Here is a 21,022-nt window from a genome sequence, read left to right as displayed (position 1 = left end):
ATGTGTACCATGGATTTTGGCTTGTCCTAGTGTTGGAGCGAGATGGATGACCTATTCTTGTTTGATGCTCTCATTTTTGGTACAGACATTAAACTATTAATGTTAATATAATTTAAATCTCCGTAATTAATTAGGTATATAAGTTAAATAATATATTTTACTTATTAAATAAAATTAAAAAATTTAATAATATATACACAGCTTTATTAATATTTTAAGTTTCAAAAATAATGTTCTTGATGATAATTTGTACATATAAAATTGATTCTAATTAAATCATTTAAATATATTTAATTTTATTAAAATTATTTTTTTAAAATAATATCTAAATATGAACAAGTTATAAATTATAATATAATTAATTATAATTAAAATTAATTATACTAATTAATTTTTTAATAATTAATTATACTCAATTAAAATTCAATTAGACCCTAAATTTCATCAACTACGTCAAATTAAAGTATAATAGGTGACCCTAAAAATCTTATACAAAAGCACACCTGGCTATTGTTCTACAGATATATTTTACAAAGGGCTTCCTGAGAAAGAATGTGAATAAAGGGATGAAAAGAGGGTAATATGTTGTCATTGTTCCACGCACAAGGTCGAGAAGCTCAATTTACACAGCATGAATGCTGGTGGTGTCTTTTCCCCACTTCAACTTCTACCTTGGCCTGATGGTTGGCTCTACTCCACTAACAAGTCCGCTACCAGACATATCCCCCGATATAAAAGGAGTTCTGGTAACAGAAGACGAAGATGCTGAACTGAATAATTTTCCAGAATCACTGGATATATATTCAGGTATCTTGGCATTGGACTCGGGCATCATGGACCACATGTTTTCAAGCTCTCGAACCACTTCTGCCATTTTAGGTCGCGCATCTGGCTCGTCTTGGCTACACTTGAGGGCCAGTTTCAAGAACTTCTCCAGCTGCTCAGAAGGATACGACCCCACACGTCTGTCGATAACCGAGAATACCTCCCCAGACTGGTATGCAACAGTAACCTGAAAATCATGATTAGCGTCAAACACCTCATTACATTCATATCTTGAACTTATGAAACGATCAAGAACGCTGCTGTCACATAGGAATAAATTTAGTTTGATAAAAATTGTACTATTTTCCTCAACAAAGCCTGGAGTAAAAGTGAAGGCTAACAAGACGATTGTTGGATGCCACCACTGTGACAGTTGTATCAATTCAATGTCCACAAATAAAAGGAAATAGAATGATGATACAGATATATGTGCCAATAAAGCTCAATCGGCAAAAAAATAAGTCCAGATCAGGGTTGACTCATACACATAGCAGACAGCGAAATTAAGTCCGGATGTGATTTATACCTCTCTAACAAGATTTTTGCCATGTGAGATCGGTGGCTTCCCTGTCAAAAGTTCGAGAAGAACAACACCAAAACTATAGACATCACTCTTGTCAGTCAACTTATGAGTTAGAAAGTACTCTGGATCAAGGTAGCCCTACAAAATTAAAAATGCGAAGAAATAGCGTTAACCTCGCTTCTATGCAGAGTGCTAGTATGTAAGGATACGGCTACAGCATAATATCAACACATTTTGACTAGGGCTGCCGTCCCAGTGCTGATGTTTAATTAAAAAAGGCAACTACCTTTAGAGACGAGGAAATGATAACATTATAATAAGAGTTTATTTTTCAAATAATATTAAACCATAAGTCTTTTGAAATATATGAAAATATCCAAATGAGATAGCTTCCTTGAAGAAGGATGGAATAAATATCCATAAATTGTTGCTTCTATTTTTCCTATTAATGCTGCATCTGTGTTAAATAAACAGATTTAAAAGCCAAAAAAAAAAAATCAATATTGATGGTAAGCCTTGGTCTAGAGTCCTACACTTAATCTTTCAATACCGTTACAGTCCAAGTTCTACCCATATTTTGGCAGGCATAAATGGCATTATTAGAAATTAAAAAAAAAAAGTCGACAACAAAATCTCAACCCTTCAAGCAGCCATGTGCTAAAAAATTGATTTGAGTTCCTAATTGCATTAATGAACAATTATTTATTTAGATCAGTAGGAGGATGTCTTATCCTGATGATAAAACCGCTGATCTTATCCTTAATACATTTCCACATGCATGCAATTTTAGCTAAGGTACAGTGATGAACTTACCGGGGTTCCCTTTACCACTGTAGATACATGACCAGGCACAATTCCTTCAGTATCTGGAACTGGAGCGAGACGTGAAAGTCCAAAATCAGCAACTTTTGCATTGAGCCTGGAGTCCAATAGTATGTTGCTGGCCTTGACATCTCGGTGGAATATTGGAGGATCAGCTTCCGTATGCAGGTACAGGATGCCTTTAGCTGACCCTAGTGCAATCCTCAATCTCATATCAAAACTCAGAGGTTCTTTAGAATTAGCTGTTGTAAAGACATGAAATACACGCATAAAAAAAATGCACTAGTTGTAAAATAAATTAAATTTACCAAAATCTCTTGGCACATCAAATATTGGAACAACAATGGGCGGGAAAAACTGAAAGTTTTTGTTGTTTCATAACATAGTTATCACATCAGTAAAATGCAATGAATTATAAACATCAAGATCAAAAAACATGCGGCAAATTTTGGTAGTCAGAACAAGAGATGTACCAGAAAGATGATCCCTTAGTGTGCCATTTGGCATAAATTCATAAACCAGCATCTGCAAGTATAAGCAACAGCTCAAATGAGGAAAAAATCCGAAACAGCCAAAGAAAGAAAGAAAAGAAGATTAATATGAGCAAACAAGACCTAGGCAGAAAGGAAATTAATACAAAAATGAGGACTTGGATTCTAGACACTTCTGAAGTTCTATTTTGTATCTAAATATTAAGTGGCCCTTGTTTCATTAATTCAATAATGCGTTTGACACCCTTTTTTCTATGCATTTATGCCGGGCAAGCTGCCTATAACCTTTAACATCGTCTAATGTTTAAACTAGTTGATCTAAATCAGCATCCTTTTTAAGTAAAATCACTTCCTCATGCAATCAACATGTGGGAACTATGCTCACGAAACTCACAGATATTAGAACTTCCAATGATGAAATTGATAATACAAAGATCAGTGCAAAACGTAATAAAATTATAATCTAGAGATCGTCAATTTTCATAGATTTAAAACAAAACGCACCTGTTCACCTCCTTCATCACAGTATCCAACCAAAGTCACGAGGTTGCGATGATGCAACCTTGATAGTAACTCTATTTCTGTTAGGAACTCCCTCTCACCTTGCAGTGATCCCACCTGTGCACGTTTTATTGCTACAACAGTGCCATCAGAGAGAATACCTTTATAAACTTTACCATAGCCCCCTTGGCCAGCTTGAGCGGAGTCACTAAAATTGTTAGTAGCCAAGGCCATTTCTTCATAAGTGAAGCTCCGCACACCATCAATTTTTATTGATATCCTAGAAACTGTGGATAAACAGAAGCCTACGTCAAGACTCGAAAGATATTGTCAACTCATATTTGACAGTTTATCGGACATGGTTTACATAAGTGACTTCACAGTTCATTATTTTGTCATGTTTCAGCAGCCATGTAAAAAGTAGAAACAGAGAAAAATAGTGAAGCAAATTGAAACTTCTGCTTCTTTGAAACCTATATCAAAGTTTTGCTATCTTACAAGTGCATTGCTCATCTAACTTCACTAATGTATGTTTGATCAAGACACAAATGAAAAAAAAAATCAATTTTGATTTGTAATGTTGCCATTTTATTTGCTATATCAATCAGACCAAGATTTAAAGGAAAACATTACAAGATGGAAAAACCAGGAGGGGTGTTAAAAATCCAAAAATTCTATTGATCCTGAAATCCAATCAAGCTTTTAACCCTAATTCAAACTGCGGCATGTTAATTATCAGAAATACTTGTGTGTAACACAAGAGGACAAAGCAGTAGAAATCATAAGTTTTAATTGGATTAACGCGTTGGCCCATAATCATCACTATCTATCCCCATCTGTCCTTGAGTCTCCTTGTTTATGTTTTCCTTGATTCTTTCATTCTTTCTTTTATAGTGCGTTCGGTTGGAAGGATTTGGACTCTCATCCCCTTCTTTGGTTAAATAAAATTGAAAGGAGGTGCTCCCCTCCCTTCTATAAAACTCCTCACCTCCTCTTCCCTTCCCTTCATTGAACCAGACACTGTGATAAGGACTATGTATGTATAATTGTAATCAAAACCGTCAGAAGGATAAAAAAGTTTGATATCTCTTCTGTTTTCCCTGCTTCTTCTGCTTTTCTGGTACGTTAACACAGTGATGTTTGCCTCAGGTTTTCAAGGTATCAGAGACAAGGTCTGATCAAGGGAGCCTTAAACTCATGGCACAGTGTTTTTATGGCCTGGGTTGGGTAACACCGCTTATTGCCTTTAACTCCTCCATTCGATCATTAAGAATACAAAGCAATGAGCAATGATAGTTACAGAAAGCATTTGAGACAGTCTACCACTGGGTATTATACCAAGGTAAAAAGGAAAATCTGTCACTTAGAATTGAAAGAAACAGACAGTTTTTGTCCAAACTCCGAAGGCTTTACTTGAGTTAATTTCAATTTGAGACTTTGTTCCACGACAAAACATAGAAATAAAGACAAGAAGAAGAAAGAGTCTTAGTTGCTTCGCTTCTAATGAAACTGTTCTGTGACAAGGTTATGTAATTGTTTATTCTTAATCTCTATGAAATTAGATGCTCCTGCTTCACTTTGAAAGACAATTAAAGAAAAATAGATCTTAAATATGATTTCGACAAAGTAAAAACTTGCATTAAGCTATTAACATCAACAATTATTTATCACTGTGACCTAGCACTTGGGACAAGTCAAAGAGCAAAATAGTAAACATAGCTTGTTTATGAGGTACTCACATTGTCGCTTTGATGAAAGTGCACTGTAATCTCTCATCCGTGCCCTCATGATAAGAAGAGTCACAATTGCAGATACCGTAACTGCACCGGCAATTGTACCTAAGATTATGCCAGCCAGAGCACCCTTGCTTATCCCTGAGCTTGTAGTGGGGCCAATCAACACTATGACCATGATGAACAGTATGAGAATTATCATATAGTAATATTCATACATGGATGAGTACAGCAGATACTATGGAACATGTCTTCATCGATGGGCTTAAAGACGTTAGGTATTTCATTTAAATGGAAGCTCTGCTTCCAGAAATTGCCACAGCAAAGTTATTACGCTTTTCTCAGAGTGTTTTTACAAGCATTAGAATGAAAAATAAAATAAAATATGCTTCGAGAAACAATCAAATAGATGCCTTTCAGCCAGAATATCACTAATAGGCAAAAGTCAGACAAAGCTGACCTTTACTCAGCTACAGAGCAATATACAACAACTGGCAAGGGAGTTAAGCAAAAACTTATACTTGCGACTTGCGAGCATAGGTTAGGTTAGAGAAAGCTAAATTGCTTCAAGGAAGCTGGAGAATAAATTGCTCAGAAAACATCATTCGATCAATCAAATTAATATATATTAGACATGAACATCATTCTTTCAACCAGCTAAAAAAGTTTCAATCACATTTTTATAGTTAATAGGATGATGTATACATTAAATCCAAAAAGCAAGCATTCTGGCAGATCATAAGTAGTTTCTGAGACTCACTATCTTTATAAAGATCCAGAAGAGTGAAGTTGAGCAGCTCATAAGGTCCGAAAAATTCATTGTCTGAAACAACCCATCCTGAGAACATGTTATAAAGACGCAGAACCTCGCTTTCGTTGAAATTACGGGAGCTTGTGCTATCAATAGATTCCGGATAAAGCTTCAAGTACATTTTCAGTCGAAGTCCTTGCCATTCAGGGGTGCCAATATCAACCTGGTTATTCATTAAACTATAATTGGATGCCAGGAAGTTCTCAAAATCTGCCTGGTATGGATTAAAATCGTAAAATCCAGGACTTTTCAGTCGATAACCAATGAGCAAAGGCGCTGCACAGAAACACTTCACAGAAGATGTTTTGGAATATTCATAAGGAGGAGGGCATGCTTGAGGGGGACAGTTAGCACTGGAGTCCGTTGGACTCAAGTTGTTTGTTTCATTGGCACTTGCAGATCCACAGAGCTGAACTAGAGTGTTATTGGAACAAAGAGGATTCCCCTCGAGCCTGAAAATCAGCAAGGTTCATGTAGTCACATAACCAAGTTATGTGAGGGGGAATGTATGATTAATTTGATGTGAACAAATTTCAACCTTTAGTAAAAGGATATAACCCTTTAAAAAAATCCGTAACAAAGAGAATGAAGACAGAATTCTCCACTACCCAGATTTTGGCACTCAGAGCAAAACGACTTTAGAATCATACCTGACTGTGATGTTAGGACGAAGATCAATAGTGCTTGATATGCTTGTAAGATCATTATTTCGAAAATCCCTGCAATATCCAAGATCACAAAACCATGCTCAGTAAATCGAGAGTACCAAAGTCCGTATGTGAGAAAGATTCTGGAACTATCGTTTAAGAACATAGACATTCAATTAATTGTTTGAAAGTGACCTGCCATGGGGAATCATATGTGATAAAATGCCAATCTATTATCTTGTAACTGAGATAATCAGCAATATCAAAAAAAATAATCGCATCTTAGCTGAGAAATCCAACAATACACAATTTGCAAGTATGATAAGGTGGTAAGGAGTTTATTGCATTTTGCTTGTAAGAAGAAGACAACTTACAGTAGTTGAAGACTTGGGAGATCAGAGAAGTAGGATGGAATAGTTCCAGTTAGCTTGTTGTTTGACAAATCACTGCACAATTACTCAGACTTAAACATCAGAAGTATAGACTGTCAAGGTATCATAATATTCTTTAGATTTGCCACAACTTAAAATACCAGTAGACTAATCACGCTGGGAATCCAAATAATCGGATGCCTGATTAGTATATTATAGATGACACAGAATGATTGAAATTCTTACATGGTTGTGACTCTTTCAGAAAGTTTATTAGAAGGAATCGAACCATTCAATTGATTGGAACTGAGGTCACTGAAATTAAAAAAAAAAAATAGTAGTCAGTAGAAGAAATTACATACTGTATAGATTATCATTAAAAAATGTACAGCTAAATACTTACAGTCAAAAGTAATTTCTCTCAAAAAATAATTTGAGAATTCATCAGTTATAGACTGATTTGAGGCAGAATTAGATTAACTTACAGATAAAGAAGGTTTCGTATGCTGCTTAAATCAGGGATTGGTCCTTGCAAGTTGCAGTTCCTAAGGCTCCTGGAAGAAACAAGGAATATTGACGGTCAACCTGTCAACCTTGACATTTAACCTTTCAAATTAAGACTTCCTTTTTGTGATGAAAGTAGAAACTTATTATGAGAGGCATGGAGATGATCAAAAGGAAGAGGAAGCATCCTCCAGATTATTGACCTTAAAAACTCCATGTTTGAGTTTGGCATTACTCATATAGGTGTTCAGCCAATTTGTCTTGCACCTTACATGTGGTTTCCAGAAGCACTTTAACAATTCTACTTTTTGCCTTTTGCCCTTACATTCTCTTTTTCCTCCCACCATCACCCTCTTTTTAGCCTAACACTCTCTCTTTTGAATAATTATCGTTTTTACATGGAATTGTGTAAGCAATGACAAAGGTTTTAGCACCTTGACCTCAATCATTATATTTGGGAACCTACAAATGGACAACGGTTAAGAAAATGTACTTACAACTTCAACAATGTTGAAATGTTGCCATATGAATCTGGAATTGTAGTTCCACCAAAGTCATTGTTATCAAGTTGACTGCGAGAACAAGATTGAAGAAATAATTTAATTACTCTGATTATTCAACAAGTAAAGTTTATTAAATTAGCCAGTAATAAAAAACTACAAGAATTTTTACACTGGCAATGGTAGCAAACTTCATGAATTAGCATATGATAACTATGATATTGATATCTTTGGCAAGGAACCCACTCCTCTGTTTTCTACTACTGAACACTACTAAATCCTCTTCTCGACTCCACTCCTTGTTTTCAAACCATCAATAGCATTGCCAGTCGAACCACGACTACATAGCTCTTGCTTCCCACATTTTTTACAGTCAAAACAAGTCACAATTTTACGACATAACTGAGTACACTAATACACGTCTAGCATTTAACTGCAATAATTGTATTTAATCTTTAACGATTCAAATTTAGATCAATCTGAGTTATCTAAAATTTATTTTATCAAAAATCCAGATTATAAGAATGTTCGAAGGAAAATTATATTGCTAAAGGAGTTTAACACCAGGTGAAGAGAAGGAAAATGTGCCCAGCTTACAAGGAGTGAAGGTTACAATGTCAAAAACTGTTTTTACACACATTTAGGTAAGAAACGAGAAACCATACATTATGCGTATGCTTGGCATCTGGGAGAGCTCAAGTGGAAGATATCCTGATAATTTGTTATGGTCTAGAAGGCTGCAGATCCAAAGATACATATTGTGAACAAGATAAAGACATGACAATTAAGGATTAAACAAAAACCCACAAAATATGTTAGGGGCTTCAATTAAGTCACTGGCATCCAACAACAAACTTACAGGTGAGCAAGGCTTGTCAAGCGGGAAAACTCCGGAGGTATTTGTCCAGTAAGTGAGTTATTGTTCATGTGACTGCTCCATTTCGTGAGGGCAGAGAGAGATAAAAACACTAATTTACTTGCCTTACTTTTATAAGAATAACAAAGGCGAATGAATTCAAAAACAAAACTCAGATAAAATCACAAAAGCGGTCATTCTTAACTGTGTTTTTACGATAAAGAACTCACAAGTGCCTTGTCGTGGTTAGGTTTGCAAACGATGGAGGAATAGGTCCTGTTATATTGTTCTGATCAATTTGAAATCTATTAAGATTTGGAAGATAACCAAGCTCTGCGGGCAGCTGACCTACTAATTTGTTTCCATTCAGAAGCCTACAAAATAGTACATTGAATATGATAAGCAAAGTAGCTATGATGTTCCCTAGATGATAAAATCCTTGTACATTTAGAATTATGCCAGTAATTCAATTATTTTCCTCAGTGAACAAGTATTGGAATTTAATTTGCTTAAAATACACATAGGTTCTGTCGTAAGAAAATAACTAGTTATTTAACAATATATTGCTGCATAACATGCTGCTCAAAAGGGAAGGTTCAACTTACAAGAGTACCAAACTTTTGATATTGCCAATTTCCTTTGGTATACTCCCACTTATGTTGTTCCACATAAAGTCCCTTTCAAGAATTAAAAGAAAAACATGTATCACAGTATCAGCGGAGGAAGGAAAGTATGAGCCCCCAAAGGGTCATAATATCTAAATTGTAAAAGCGGCAGATAGGAATTGCAAATTGATAACTGTTCACACAGGAGGGGAGCCAGAAAATTTTGTTAGAAAGGCCAAAATGACAAAGCATATATGATAATAAAAAAAATATCTACATATATCACTAACATAACATAAATATTTCAACATATATATTTACATTCAATTTTACACACACACATATAACAAAAATAAATATATATCTTCATTTTTTAAGTTTTGCTCTTTAAATTTTTATGACATAAAAATAATTAATTATCATATTTATGATAAATTTTTCAAAAATTTCTTTCTTGATATAAATTATCATTGAATTGGTGAAGATTTCATCTTTCCTACAAGCATTGAATAATTTAAATGTATCATTGAGATCTAAAGTTCTGTTTAATCTAAAAAACTTCATTACTTACTTATTGAATTTACTATTTAATTATTTCAATTGATATGTTCTTTATTCAATATATCTTGAAATTTTTGCCACCGTACTTTATAAAGTTTATTAGTAATAATTCTTATAATTTCTTTCCTCAAATATAAAATGAAAGCAGAATCAAATAATATCATTACTTTAAAAGCAACTGTAATATTATTTTGTTAAAAATAAATAGATCCTGTGACAACTCTATCTTTAAGCTACTATAACAATTGGACTATACATGCGTAAAAGACTACTATAGAATTAAAATGAGAACTCTATCTAATATTTTAAAGCTTTTATAGTGTGCCAACTTAAGGTGTTGAAAATATATAACCCTATATTTTACTAAGAAAGAAAAATTAAAAAGTTAGGAGGGTTCGTGGTTGCTGCTAATCCCCCTATCTCTACCCCTATATTCACATATGTAAAGAGATTGCATTCTATACATTAATGAAAATACAGTCTCACAAGATTTGCAGATAAGACAAGTTTCCAATCTCTGGTGCCAATGTTCCAGACAAGTTCAGATTCAGCAGTCGCCTACATAAAGATGAGAAAAACATAATAAATAGAGGAGGCAATACAAGGATAATTCTAAAACAAATGTGTGAAAATGACAATTAAAGATGTCTCTAAAGTTCAATTGTCTTGAGTGGAGGCTGGAGCTTTTAGTTTGTGTAGCTGCCTGGCTGGCAAACAAAAAGATCATTTTTCAAGATACTCAAATTCATCAATATAAGTTAAGAAAATCATCATACAGAAATTTGCACCGCGACCCAAAGCTCCCAAGTTAATGGATTTAATATCTATATCCGGAATTTCTATGGTGTAAATTATTGAGAATTTTTTTTTTTTTGGCGCACACCAACTATTGTGAATCTTATTTTCAGTTTCATAGATGAGAGGGATAAAGGAAACGAAGGAATAAAATCATACAGTTCTCTAACATGTAAATAGCCATCAGCCTGTGTACTGTTGAAGCAATGAACCCCGCTCCAGCTAGATGTACATGGATCTCCGCGATCCCAGTTGCTCAGATTTCCATTAGGATCAATCAAACTTCTCTTGATGGATTTCAATGCGTCAACTGCAAATCAATGCAAATGAAATCATCATACCACCAAGAGAACCAACAGACATTGTTTGCACATTGCAACGATCGTCTTTTCATCACGAAAACAAGTATACTTATTTTTGCCGTTATATCACTTGTACGTGGAGCTTGTGGTAAATAAATAATACATTTTTCAATAAATTCTTGGCACCAAAATCAATAATTGCTAGGATAAGTGATGAAATGCAAGAAGGATTTTAGCATCGACTATTCCAGGACAAAACTAGATATTCTAGATGTAATCAAATTGAAGTGCACCACATAACTTAATAACAAGTCAACAATTACACGTCAAAATTATATTATAGCACCTTCTCTACATCCATACAAGGAACACATGAATATAATATCCGCAGACTTTGCTACTAATTTTACTTGCTGATGTTTTACACGGCAACAATTCCCATCTTGTAACATTGAAGATCCACCACTCCCAGAAAAGACAACCCATTGAACACTAGATAAGAGGAGCAAATACCTTCGGTAGGGTGAGTGGCGGAATCCTGTGAGGTAACCAGAAGCAACCAGCAACAGAACCAGAAGCTGAAAACAGCTTCACACTTCCCGACCTTCGAAAGATTCATCCCGATGACTGGAGACTTCTGATATATTTTTTTTACGAACCTAATAAGCAGGGTATTTTTATTGCCCTGATAACAGCAAAACAAGAAAATCATACGGCTGTGAATCCAAATGGAACAAATAAATAAATAAAACTCATTCGTGAAACTAACAAAGATTAACCTTTAAACCCGATCCCTTGTGACAAACAGAGCTACCCAAGTTCTGTATAGCAGATGAAACCTGCTAGTTCGAAAACTGAAGGCAAACGAATTCTTACTTGCGAACCGATATTATATACGAAGCAGTCAATAAATAAATAAATAAATAAATGTGCTAAAATTACAAGAAGAAGAGGTAAGCATCGTCTAGAACGACTGGAGTCTGAAACCTCGACGGTGGTAAAATTCTGACCAGGTAGCAAATAGCAATTATAGTCGCTGTCGTTGATTAGGATGGCCACCCCTTTCGTCACAGAGGATGCGATATGGAATTAAACAATCAATGAATTAAGAGGAGACCTCTTATCTAATAGGATCGTGGCTTTGACTTCTGGGAATTGAAGAGGCCGTGGATGAATTAAAAAAAAAAAAAAAAACCGTTGAACGCGTTGAGATAGTTCAACTGAATTTCTTGGCGGCAAAGTTGGGGTTAATTAAACATGCAATAAAAAATAAATAAGAAAAATTAAAAAAGGCACAAAAAATCGCGTTTGTTTGTTTAAATACTCGAATGAAACGTCTCGCCTCGCCCTTCCTGATTGTTGAGTTGTGTCAACTGAACCCAAATTTAGTTTTTTTTTTTTTTTGAATATTGGATTATATCTATTTTAAATTCGATATATGCAGGGACATATCGTTAGAGGTCTCCTTTGATGTTGGGGATCGTAGGTATTTGGCTAAGGACACTAAAATAATATTGAGTTGTCGTTGTTCATCTGTCATTAATTTCAGGAGAAATGAAAATAAAATCCTAATAAAATATATAAATAATAATATTTTTTTAAATGCCATAATGCTTTTTTAATCTTTGAATACTTTTTTGACATTAATAATTTTTTATTAAATAATTAAATCTCTTTTATTTAAAATAATAAGTCACCATTTTTTTAAGTAATCACAACTTTTATTATTTAAATCTTAAAAATTAAACAAAAAATTGCAAATTTTCATGTGAACTTTTTTTCATCATCTAAGTTTTAAAAATAACTAGTCACAATTTTTATTTAAACAATCATAATTTTTATTATGTAAATCATAAATATCAAACAATAAATCATAATTTTTCATATAAAGTTTCTTTTATCATTGAAGTTCAGGTTCTAAAAAAATAATTAATTATAACTTTTATTTAAATAATTATAATTTTTATTTTATAAATCACAAATATTAAACAATAAATCACAACATCCCATGTGAAATTTATTTTATCATTCAAATCTAACTTTTGAAAATAACCAATTATAATTTTTATTTAAACAATTACAATTTGTTATCCTATGAGTTGCAAATATTGAACAATAAATCATAACTTCTCACATGAATTTTTTTTATCACTAAACAAGTTACAATTTATTCATTTAATGTAAAATTATTAATATTAGAAATGTACCCAGAGACTTAAGAGAAATTATAATATTTCAAATGATCTCATTGTTATTTATGTATTTCAATGAGATTTTATCAGCATTTTCTCATAATTTAATGACTGTTAGTGTTTATTGGTGTCTATTGATTCATTTTGTTGTTGTCATGTTGTGTTATTTTTTTAAAAGACTCATTGAATTAGATTAAGGGCTTATTTAGTTTTCTGTTTATTCAAAGTTCATTCGGTAAAATTAATTTAATATAAGACATTTATTGTAATGAAATTTTTGTTTGCATATATTTTTTTAAAATCGATTTGACAAAATTAAAAATTGTTTGGATAGTATATAGTAAAAGTAATTTTTAAATGTGTGGTTACTTAAAAGAACCTATTATAAATAATTTTGTTATGCAAATCTCAATATATTGAAAAATTTTGATTTACAAATAATTTATAAATAACAAACATTTCCAAAAATTTCATAAGCATATTGATCTGTATAACTTTAAATAATTTATAAACAAATACATTTTAAAAATAAACGATTTTGCTCAAAGAAAAGTATAAAAAGAAAATAAAAATTAAGATTATTTCACTAAAAATACATCAAAAATAATATAGGAGATATCAAATAAAATAAAAATTTATTTTATAAAAATTAAATAAATATGATTAAATAAATTATTTTATAAGTATGATAAGAAAATAAGCTACAGAGGTATTATGATTACAGTAGCTTTACTTCACTTTCAAATTGAAAAATGTAGATAAAAAATAGCTAAAAGTTAAGTGTGCATTTAGTTTTTAATTTATTAAAAGTTCATTATAACAAAAGTCAATTAAATAAAGTCAATTATTATAATAAAATATATATTTAAAAATATTTTTTTAAAATTAATTTGATAAATTAAAAATTATTTAAATGATGACAGTAAAATGTATCTTTAAATATACAATTATAAAAAAATATTAATTTATGATGATTTATAATTTTTATTATATAAATGTAATATATTTAAAATGTTTAAAAATATGATAAATTTTAATATGTTAAAAAAATAAAATTATAAAGTTTGATATATTGAAAAAATTATATAATACTAAAAATTAACATAATTAAAAATATATATGATAAATTTTTTTATTCAAAAATATATTTAACCACTTGGACAAACATTTGTTGAGTAATAAAAACTCTAAATAACATTAAAATTAATATATTAATTAATAGAAGTATAAAATATAAAATTTGATATATTGGACAAAATTTATATAAATAGTTGAATATATATCAATGCTAAAAATTAATAATATTAATTGTTCAATTTATAATGTCAAGGAGTTGATCTCTAATAATAATTATTATTTAAATAATAATTATATTTTTAACAAATTAACAATATATTTTAAATAGAAGAATAATATATTAAAAGGACAACATAGTTAAATAACATATCACTTTTTAAATTCACTTTTCAGATCCTTTCTCAAGTTACTTTTATAAATTTACATCTAAATCACTTTAAAAAGTACTTTTTAATAGCACATTTTTTCAATCATTTTATTTCAAACAACTTTCTCCATCTCAAATGTTCTAAAGTGCTTTCCAAATGTAAAATGTAATTTACCTAAATATGCCCCTTAAGTTTTTCAAAACAACATTTTATAACTCTTTTAGCGGACTTCTTAAATGGACTTTAAATTTTTTAAACAAAACCAAACAACTTTGACATTTAAAACTATTCAAAGCACTTTGTAAGTGTAAAAATAAGTTCTTCAAAGTCACATTCCATAACTTTTTCAATGGTTTCCTTAAATGGACTTTGAAATTCTTAAACAAAACCAAACAACTTTGATATTTAAAAATTTTCAAAAGCACTTCACAAATGTAAAAAGTTTAGTATGTGTTTCATTTTTAGTTTGTTAAAAGCTCATTTGATAAAAATTCATTTGGTGAAAATTAATTTAGTAAAAGTCAGTCATTATAATGAAATTTATATTTAAATATAATTTTTTAAAAGTTATTTTCATACATTAAGAGTTATTTGGTTTGTGATAATGAAATATGCTTTTAAATATATAATTATTAAAAAGGATATTGATTTATGATAATTTATAATTTTTATTATACAAATGTAATATATTTAAAATATTTAAAAAATATGATAAAAATTTTAAATAATAAATTTTAATTTATAATGCTAAAAATTTGATCTCTAATTATTTGTATTTGTTTAATTTGTCATTTTAGAAAAAGTGATAAAGATTTATAATTTTTATTATACATTAATGCTAAAAATTAACATGATTAATTATTCAATTTATAATGCTAAAAATTTGATACCTAATTATTATTATTATTGAAATAATAATTATATTTTCAATAAATTAAATAATTTTTAAATAAAAAATGAGGGATTAAACTTGGGGTAGTATGGTTAAATAACATCTATTTTTAAATTTATTTTTTAAAAGTTTCAAATAGTTTCGTTTTAAAAATTCACTTTCAGCTACTGTTTGAATGTGCTTTTATAATGTATTTTTTTATAAAATATTTTATTTAAAAAATTTTTAACTTTTTAAAAGTAAAATTTTATTTTTTGAATATAAAAAGTAAGAAAATCAAACCAACCCTTAATATCCCAACACGCACTAAAATGTGAGCTGTCAATGTAATGTTATTATACTGTGCGTATATTTTTTTGAAGCTAGACGTAGTGCTAAATATCTCATAATTATAATACTATATATGTAGTCGGAGATATTAAAAGCGGATATTCTTTATTTCCTTTTCTGTCTTCACACTGCTTGGATTTTCTTTATTTTCTGTTCATCATCAAGTTTAATTTTAAAAATATACAAACTTATGCGTAATTTAAACGAGACATATAAATAAATTTATGTAATCTATTCTTTTATTTATTTGATCATGCCAATTTAAATATGTTTTTCTCATTGATCCCCACTAACTTCTTCCGCTCCAGGCACGATAATGTTTTATTAGTTAATTAGCCGGCGTTAATTTTGATTACACGTAGCATTAGAGTTAGCTAGAGTATTCGTAAATTGTAATATAAAAATTCAAATGAAAAATTAATTGAATAATCACGTGCCGATATACATGCAGTTAAAAACGATATACTTTAAGGAAAAAAGATAAGAAGACAGCTGGTAAGATGTTTCCTTTGCAATGCTTGTTCGTGTGATCCGCCACACATTGCGAAACTAATATTAAGAAAAAAAGAAAATCAAGCTTATGGTATTTTAAATCAAATAATAATGATGTTCAAACTTGAAAGCTGATTCTAAAACCTAACGCACAAACTTTTTTTTTTTTTTGGCCCGGGGGGGGGGGTGTTGTGTAGCATCCAATAAAAAGAAAATGTTAAGTCGATCGTGTTCAACTCTCAGTAATCCTCGCCCATCGCTCCATTCAAAAACGAACAATTAATTAGTTATTCAAAGGTTTGATACGTCATATGGGGTTGGTGCAGAATAACAACGGCTACAAGTTTCGTCCCGCGAGTCAAGCTTATCGTCAGGGTGGGGAAGGGAGACTGGCCACGATTTTCGTAATTTTAAAATTTGTTTTAATAAAATTTGAGGATTGTATATTTTTAAGATCTTAAATTAGCATATTGTAAAAATGTGAAAAAAACTAGATAAATTCTCATTTTAATTTTATACATGGTATTTTACATACATACAATACAACTATTTTAATAACTTAAAGATATAATTATCATAGAATCTGCTTATTTTTAACAAAATAAAACTATAAATATTTTTAAGGCATTAATGTCATTTAATTTTATTTTTATTTTATATTTGATAAAAAAATTATGAGAATTATTATTGATAAATTTTGCCACCCATCGCAACAAAAATCTCAAAACATATTAAACGTTGTGTGCTTAATATCTATTATAAAATTATAAATTAAGATATTTTTTTAAAAAATTACTTTTTTAAATATATAATCAAGCTATTGAAATCTACGATACAAATGAATTTTATTTTAATATAATTCAATGCCATCCATGTAAAAATTTTCTGACAACTGAGCTTTATTAACTTGTTGATATATTTATTTATTATGATTATCAATATAATTTAAAAAAATAATTAATAGAATTTATTATGATGAACAAAAATTTAGATCTCAATTATAAATTTAATTAATTAATCATTTAATGCTCATAAGTCAGATGAAATTTTTACCAATTTAAAAAATATATATTGAGAAGTACATTACTAAAAAGTTTGTCACAAACTTAATAATTAATAATTTTTATGTTATGAAAAATTAATAAACGAAGCTTAAAAAATAAAAATAATTATTTATTTTTGTTATATATTTGTAAAATTGAATATAAATATATACATTAAAATATTTATATTATATCGGTAAAATATATAGATTTAACTTTCTTTCTATTATCATACATACTTTATCATTTCAGCTCTCTAATAAAAACATTACACGTCAAATTAATGCGTATTACATTAGTTTGATTATATTTAAGGTGAGGACGAGTTTTCTGGTAAAACCGACGTATGCGATCATTAGAAAAGTACAAGCCTGGTCGCTTACACAACTAGAAATGGTCAGGGTGGGAGATACGTATTATGGTAATTCATCGCATTTAAATATGTAATTAATTAATTTGTTGCGTGGTTCAGCCGTTTAGGTAGTCCCAAGCGTTTAAAACGCCAAAAGTTAATTTGAAATAGCTAGTAGGAGTAAACGTGTCCTTTTTTAATCAGTAAAAGCGCTTTTAACCTTTAACGAAAAGTTTTGCAGCCGATGTTTTTAAAAAATAGAAAGCTTCTTCTCCGTGTGAGAATGTGTGCCGTACTCGTAGTCGTACATGTGTTATACATACAAGGAATTTACACTTGCTTGACAGACAGATCCGATCCGCTCATGGTTTGCTATGATAAATATGTTTCGTGGTTTTGCGTGGATGTGTCCAAAAAATAAGTCTTACATTGTCCAGAGGAGTTCTAAGTCCTTAAATAACAAGGAGTGAAAATGGGCTATAATCAATAGGCCAAGGAGAAGAGAAAAGGACTGGCGCACACAATACCAAGTCATCGTGACGAAATCAATTGAAATTTCACGATTCGCCTCTTTGCAATGTCGGGCATATTGCCCTATTAATTATGATTATCACACGTGTTTTACTGGTGTGTTAGAATAGTATTCTTAACTTTTTGAACAAGGACCGAAATCTGCATCTCCCAATAATATGAGAAGAGCTACCCTTTGAAAAAGAATATATAAGTTTCAAACAAACGTAATAAATGTTTACGGAGTTATTTTTCTGGATTGCTATTGCGACTTTGCGATCGCTATCATGTTTAAGTACTAGACATTTACTATATTTTATACCTTTTATGTGACTGCTAACTCAATTATATAGCCGTCCAAGGCTGTTGCTTTAAAATGTTGGTACGCGTTAACTTAATAAGTATAGTCAAATAATAAGAAAACACTGACCAAATCAATTTCCTAGCACACATTCAATTCACGGTGTGGAAGCAAACCCTGGGCATGAGTGCACAGCCCTATGAAATAGTCTAGCGCTTAAATAAACCCCAGGGCCCAGACTAGTACTTTAAAACGAATCGTCGGCTTCAAAATTGAAACGAAGTCGTAACTCATCCTTGTTCGAAATCGCAAGAGACAATGTTAGTGGATTTGGTTGGGGTTAGATGGCCTGCGATGACGTTGCCAAAATTGAATAATTCGATGTCTTTGGTTGGATGACACCGGATTCATCGAGCGCCAGGTAAGCGTTCTGCTCTTTTTTTTTTTACCAACAAGTGTTCTACCTTAGTTATTAGTACCATTCATATCCAGGCAAATTATCAATTGCGTCGCTCTAATTTTCATATTATTATATAGCCAGTATCTTGTGCACGCATTGTGGCGGATTCTATTATCTGAACGTTTGAACCTCAAGTTCTAATTATCTTACCATCACAAGCTATTCCCATCTTTTATATTGGTTTAGATTAGATAATTGTATTTAATACAGGTATTGAGTGCCTATATCATTCAAGTCGTTGACATTCAAATCAACAGTTTAAATACACTCACATATTTATTAATTTTAAATAAAGTATAAATTAATAATTATTAATTTAAATTTTAATGATTTAAATAATATAAATATTTAATGCCTGTGCTAAATATCATCTCTGATATCATAGATATTGTGAGGAAGAGCGTTGCTTTGCTTTCCAACTATTTGGTATTTGAGCAGAACTTTTCACGGATCCACTGTTCCACTTCCACCTACTGGATTATGCCAAACATTAAGGTCAAGGGGGATAGCTGGGTATTTGTTATTCAGGGTCTAGAAAACGACAAAGATATTTATAGTTTACCTTTTGTGATTTGTTTTTAATTGATGTCCAGAACAAGATTATTACGGGACACTACATCTTCAGAATCATTGGCGCGAATGAACTCTCTAAATTCGTTCTGCGTAGTTGTTAGTAAAATTGAAGGGAAGATATCAAGGAACACTACTGCTGGCCGGTTCTACCGATTCTCATGCAAAGTTATAGAGAGAGTGTGTTTCAATGACTTTTATTTCCTCCTCGGTTAAATTTATTTCAATTTTTTTTGAAGTGGTGCACAATAAAAATGTTTGGCCGTTTAGGCGATGCACAGGCATCAAAAAATATCCAGGGGAGGAGAAATCAAACCATGAACAAAGTGTATATCTGCTCGGGTGAAGGGGACCAAAAAAAAAAATCATCCACTCATAAATGCCAAGGAGGAGGTTAAAGATTTTATTGCACGTGATTAAATTGTCTCAGTAATTAAGATCATGCCTTCTAAGAAACAAGCAAATGTACGGACTGATTTATTCAACAACCCATGACATGATTGCATCATTCAACTTTTAAACAGGTCCAAAGCACAACATAATAATAAAATAATAATAAAATTAATATATCACATGTTTTATAATATATTACATAACATGTGTGTATAAATAGGTTGGTTTGTTAGGTTCGTAAATTAGGTTTTGAAAAACTCAACTCAACCTATTTAACTAAATGAACCTAATTAAATGCCTGAAGTAGGCTAGGGTGCAGGCACCTATGACCTCTTCTCACCCTTACTTAAAATATCAAAAAAATATATATAAAAACTAACGACAAAATTCAAGTAAAATACAAGAATTTGATATTATATTTTTCTTTTTATTGACACCAAATAAAAAAGAACACCTATGCGTGTGGGATTGTAATTACACACTTATCATCAACGTAGGGTCGACCGAATTGAGATTCTCTTTATATCCTCTCTCAATACTCAGTCTCATTCATCCATTTAATTATTTATTTGATTTAATGATGTTGTATTGCTAATTATGGCATTACATTTAATAGATTATTTACTATTATCTCTTGAGTTATTTTGGAAAAAAGTTCATAATGCTTGTTTGTGATGATCATTAGATGAATAGTATATTTATTTTAAGGGAGAATGACAAAAAATCTCTTTACATTATGCAAATGATAATTAGATATTATGAACTGTAATAACCCCTCTGAGGTCTATGGAGACTTTTACGGCATTAATTTTTCTTGTAAAATAATTATAATGCTCCTAATTTAAAATAAAATAAATTAGTTGATTTGGTTCCCATTTCCCGCTATCTCTTCTGCTCCATCTTCTTCCTGGATACTCAAGCTTCTGTGCGCCCATCATTTCACCCCAAAGACTTATTCCTTTGAATTGAAGTTGAAATTTTTTGTTGATCTTATCGTCTGCATCAGAGGCTCGTTGTTCCTATTTATTCATCGTTGGCATGCTTTTTCTGCCCAAGGGTTAGTGGTAGAGTCAGAATCTAAAGTTAAGAGATGCAAGATAATTTAATTTATAAATTAATAATTTTTAAAAAAATAATAATTACACTACAACTAAAATTATAATAAAATTAGTAGATCGATCATTATTTTCAATTA

The 21,022-nt window shown here is 30.8% G+C and overlaps 1 protein-coding gene and 1 long non-coding RNA gene across 4 annotated transcripts; one reads left to right on the top strand and one right to left on the bottom strand.

Annotated features, from left to right (window-relative positions):
- Positions 1–458: 458 nt before the first annotated feature.
- Positions 459–11,808, bottom strand: LOC129318464 (probable LRR receptor-like serine/threonine-protein kinase At1g06840). Of its 3 annotated transcripts, XM_054963238.1 has the most exons (21): positions 11,790–11,808; positions 11,627–11,701; positions 11,361–11,532; positions 10,705–10,855; positions 10,237–10,308; positions 9,190–9,261; positions 8,815–8,958; positions 8,588–8,659; positions 8,394–8,465; positions 7,726–7,800; positions 7,210–7,278; positions 6,971–7,039; positions 6,728–6,799; positions 6,357–6,425; positions 5,656–6,158; positions 4,902–5,063; positions 3,166–3,449; positions 2,644–2,695; positions 2,162–2,412; positions 1,352–1,486; positions 459–1,012 (listed from the first exon to the last, which is right to left on the bottom strand). In XM_054963238.1, the coding sequence occupies exons 3-21, from the start codon at positions 11,464–11,466 to the stop codon at positions 668–670; spliced, it is 2,775 nt and encodes a 924-aa protein (XP_054819213.1). In that variant the 5' UTR covers positions 11,467–11,532; positions 11,627–11,701; positions 11,790–11,808; the 3' UTR covers positions 459–667. The 3 variants fall into 3 exon arrangements, with proteins under 3 accessions (XP_054819213.1, XP_054819214.1, XP_054819215.1); XM_054963239.1 differs by lacking the exons at positions 10,237–10,308; positions 10,705–10,855; positions 11,361–11,532; positions 11,627–11,701; positions 11,790–11,808 and adding an exon at positions 10,215–10,233; XM_054963240.1 differs by lacking the exons at positions 9,190–9,261; positions 10,237–10,308; positions 10,705–10,855; ... (1 more) ...; positions 11,627–11,701; positions 11,790–11,808 and having other exon boundaries at positions 8,790–8,832.
- A 6,848-nt stretch (positions 11,809–18,656) lies between these two features.
- Positions 18,657–19,845, top strand: LOC129318876 (uncharacterized). The gene is made up of 2 exons (XR_008595335.1): positions 18,657–18,825; positions 19,458–19,845. It is a non-coding gene; the product is annotated as an uncharacterized LOC129318876 (long non-coding RNA).
- The last annotated feature ends 1,177 nt before the right edge of the window (positions 19,846–21,022 follow it).

Source organism: Prosopis cineraria, unplaced genomic scaffold (genome assembly GCF_029017545.1).
Source record: "Prosopis cineraria cultivar Desert tree isolate PC_DT_omini unplaced genomic scaffold, ASM2901754v1 PC8, whole genome shotgun sequence".
In the NCBI taxonomy this organism is placed as follows: Eukaryota; Viridiplantae; Streptophyta; class Magnoliopsida; order Fabales; family Fabaceae; genus Prosopis; species Prosopis cineraria.
Note: the sequence above shows the minus strand (reverse complement) of the source record. Positions and strands in the feature narration are given on the sequence as shown.

Excerpts from the sequence above, each read along its gene's own strand:
- LOC129318464 (XM_054963238.1), bottom strand. The coding sequence starts at position 11,466 with ATGAATCTTTCGAAGGTCGGGAAGTGTGAAGCTGTTTTCAGCTTCTGG. Across the intron at positions 10,309-10,704 it reads TATTTACATGTTAGAGAACT|GCGACTGCTGAATCTGAACT; the intron begins GTATGATTTTAT and ends ATCTTTATGTAG. Across the intron at positions 8,466-8,587 it reads TTGACAAGCCTTGCTCACCT|CCTTCTAGACCATAACAAAT; the intron begins GTAAGTTTGTTG and ends TTGGATCTGCAG.